The sequence below is a fragment of the Sapajus apella genome, unplaced genomic scaffold (genome assembly GCF_009761245.1).
Source record: "Sapajus apella isolate SASKATOON/1434 unplaced genomic scaffold, GSC_monkey_1.0 scaffold218, whole genome shotgun sequence".
Classification (NCBI taxonomy): Eukaryota; Metazoa; Chordata; class Mammalia; order Primates; family Cebidae; genus Sapajus; species Sapajus apella.
This window is the reverse complement of record NW_022437158.1, coordinates 674217-677274: the sequence shown is the minus strand read 5'-3', so window position 1 is coordinate 677274 and position 3058 is coordinate 674217. Positions and strand designations below refer to the sequence as shown.

At 64.8% G+C, this 3058-nt stretch overlaps 1 protein-coding gene across 1 annotated transcript in view; it reads left to right on the top strand.

Annotated features, from left to right (window-relative positions):
* The window catches only part of FBRSL1 (fibrosin like 1), an 86024-nt gene extending 83368 nt beyond the window's left edge, over positions 1–2656 (top strand). Inside the window, exon 20 of the mRNA XM_032270896.1 lies at positions 630–2656. Coding sequence (XP_032126787.1) covers positions 630–1362 — 733 coding nt within the window. The 3' untranslated portion in view covers positions 1363–2656. The remainder of the gene's footprint in view (positions 1–629) is intronic.
* The last annotated feature ends 402 nt before the right edge of the window (positions 2657–3058 follow it).

The window sequence follows — 3058 nt, the reverse complement described above, 5'->3', positions numbered from 1 at the left end:
TCCCATCTCCCCCATCCCCTCTCCCCATCTCCTCTCCCCCTCCCCCAATTCCCTCTCTCTCCCCCTCCCTCATCCCCTCCCCCATCCCCTCTCCCTCCCTGTTCCCTCACTTCCTCTCCTCCTCTTCCATTCTCCCTCTCCCTCTCTGGTTCCCTCTCCCCACCCCCTGGTTCCCTCCCCGTTCCCTCTCCCCCACCTCACCCGCTCTCCCCCCACCCACCCTCTGTCCAGCTGTGTGCTGAGACCCGTGGACAGGGCCAAAGCTCTGCTCCCTGGTCTCCTCCCTGGGGTGGGGAGTGAAGGCCAGGCCCTGGGGAAGGGTGAGGAGGGTGAAAGACCCCACAGGCAGCCCACACCTGCCGTCAGGGGACCTCCAGGTGGCTGCGGTCCCACCACGGAGTGTGAGGGAGGAGCTCCTGCCGCGCCTCTGCGGGAGGCCCCTGGTCCTTCCAGGGGGACAGGGAGGGGCCGAGGGGGGCTGAGGTCGCTGCAGGCGGCTCATCCGGCGCTGTCTCCCCCGGGCTGAGGTTTCCCAGCTGCCCGGCGCGGGGGTCTGGGGAGCCCGGGGTGCCGAGGGGCCGCCGCCAGGTGGGTTCTCGGGAGTGACCGGTCCCGCCTCGCCGCCCCAGGGACCTGCTGGAGAAGACGCGCCTGCTGAGCCGGGCCTCGCCCGCGACCCCCGCCGGCCACCCGGTCAGCGGCCTCCTGCTCCGCGTCCAGGGCGAGCCGGGCCGGGCCGGGGTCCCCGCGGAGCGCGAGGCCGAGCCTCGGGTCAAGGAGAGCCGCTCGCCCGCCAGGGAGGACGGTGCCAGGACGGCCGCGCGCGCCTCGCCCCGCGGCGACGTGAAGGTCAAGGAGGAGCGCGGGGAGGACGAGGCGCCTGAGCCCCCGGCGGGCGCCCCGCACCCCGCGCCCCCGCAGCTGGGCCTGGGCCGCGAGCGCCTGGGCGCGGGCTTGGCGTGGGAGCCGCCGCGCGAGCCCTTCCGTGGCCTGGAGCCGCCCCGCCGCGCCTTCCCCGCCGCGTTCGAGCCCCCGGAGCGCCCCTACCGCGAGCGCGAGCCGCACGACTGCAGCCCCGACCGCCCGCGGCCGCCCCCCGCCCTGGACGCCGCGCTGCCGCCCCCGCTGGGCGCCCTGCACTTCCCGCGCCTCGCGCCCGCCGCGCTGCACAACGGGCTCCTGGCGCGGACCCCGCCCGCCGCCGCCGCGCTCGGCGCGCCGCCCCCACTGGTGACCGCGGCCGGGCCCCCCACGCCCCCCGGGCCGCCGCGGAGCAGGACTACGCCGCTGGGGGGCCTCGGGCCGGGCGACGCTCGCGACTACTCGCCCTCCCGCAACCCCCCGGAGGTGGAGGCGCGGTAGTCCCGGCGATCGAGAACTCGGGGTCCCGGCGATGCGATCGAGGACTCGGGCCCGCTCCGCCCGCGCCGCCACCCTCCGGGCAGAAGAGCCGTGTTTGTACCTTTCCCCAACAGATGAGAAGTGTTTTTAATGGATTTGTATTTTTCTTAATTTTATGCTCTTTAGACATTTAAAGGAACCAAAAAAGAAACTTTGGCTTCTTTGTTTTCGGTTGGGATTTGCAGTTCGATGGCCTCAGCTCCTTCTCCGCGTCCCCAGGGTTTCTTTGTCTTATTTATGGAGAAAAACCGGTCACTTTGTCCAGCGCACTGTGAGGCCCCACTCAGGCCAGCCCTGGCCCCCTTGGTACTTGCAACCGAAGTTACAGATCTATATTAAAATAATAATAATGTACAAAACTTTGTTTTTTGCCTTATTCTATTATGCAGAAGTGTAAGAGGATTTTTTGGTTTGTTTTTTAAAAAGCAAACGAAACGTGTAAATAGTCTGTTGATACAAATGTATGACGTTATTAAATTCTTAACCTAGATAGACTTTATAAAAACGGTTTCCAGAAACCCCTCTGGTCCTGGTTGTTTGTCTAACAAACATGGTCACAAAAACCCAGGTGCTGCCAGTTGTAAACGTTCTCAGAAGCTAACTGGCAGCAGCTTTCCGTCAACTATGCAAGTGCTCCTCAGCCGGCTGGCAGCTCTGTTGGTGGCGGAGGAATCTTCCTCCTGCGACCTCCCAGCCCCTGGGTCCGTGGAGGGGTAGGGTCCCCCCAGCAGGGCCCCTGGGCCAGGAGAGCAGCACTCCTGGGTGGCTCGTGTGGGCTTCAGGACTGGCTGGCTCCAGCTGCAAGGGCGATTCTGTGGAAGTTTGTGTGGATGGTGCGGTGTTCTCAAAATCTGTAGACCAGACTCATGGCGATTTAGAAGCGCAAGAGTGTAAAGGCTGATTACAAAAAAAAAAAACAAAAAAACTTGCTGTTGTGTTTTCTCCCATCTGAGGCGTCAGCGTCGCCTCTGCGCGGTCCCAGCCTCCCAGGCCCCTGGCCTGGCCTCCTCTCAGTTTGGGTTTTGCCCTCACCCACATGAGCCCCCCATGTCCTGCCCTCCCTCCCCAAGGCCTTCTGTGTTCCCTGCGTCGGGGTGGTGTCCCTGCTGGCGTTCCCAGCACCCCGGGTCAGCCTCTGGGCCACTTGCTTTGTTCAGTTCTGTTTCAGCCACGTTTCCACAGTGGACCCTGCTTGTTTTATTCTGTCCCCATGTCAATCAGTGACTATATAAATACAGCCTTCATTTGGATGAAACTGTGGTCGTGTGTTCTGTGTGGCGTTGGGGGCTGGGCTTGCCCAGGCTGACCCCTACAGCCATAGGTTCCTCCTGCGGATGCCTTGGGATGCCAGGCGCCTCAGCGGCCCCACGCTGTTGGGAAGTCGCCCCGGAAGTGAAGCACAGCAGGTCCTGGCGTCCTGGCCCCGCTGCCACCCTGGCTCTGCCGAGGCCCCTCCCCCCCGCACCCCCTCTTCCCCCCCACCCCCCCCCCCCCCCATGCGCCCCCCCCCCCCCCCGTCCCCCCCTCCCCCCATCACCCCCCTCCCCCTTACGTCCGTCTGCTGGGTTCTGCATAGAAGGTGCTCTTTGTTCCTGCCCTTGTGCCAGAAAGTTCTGGCATGGACTTGCGTCCATGTGGGACTGGCCTTGCCCTGGCT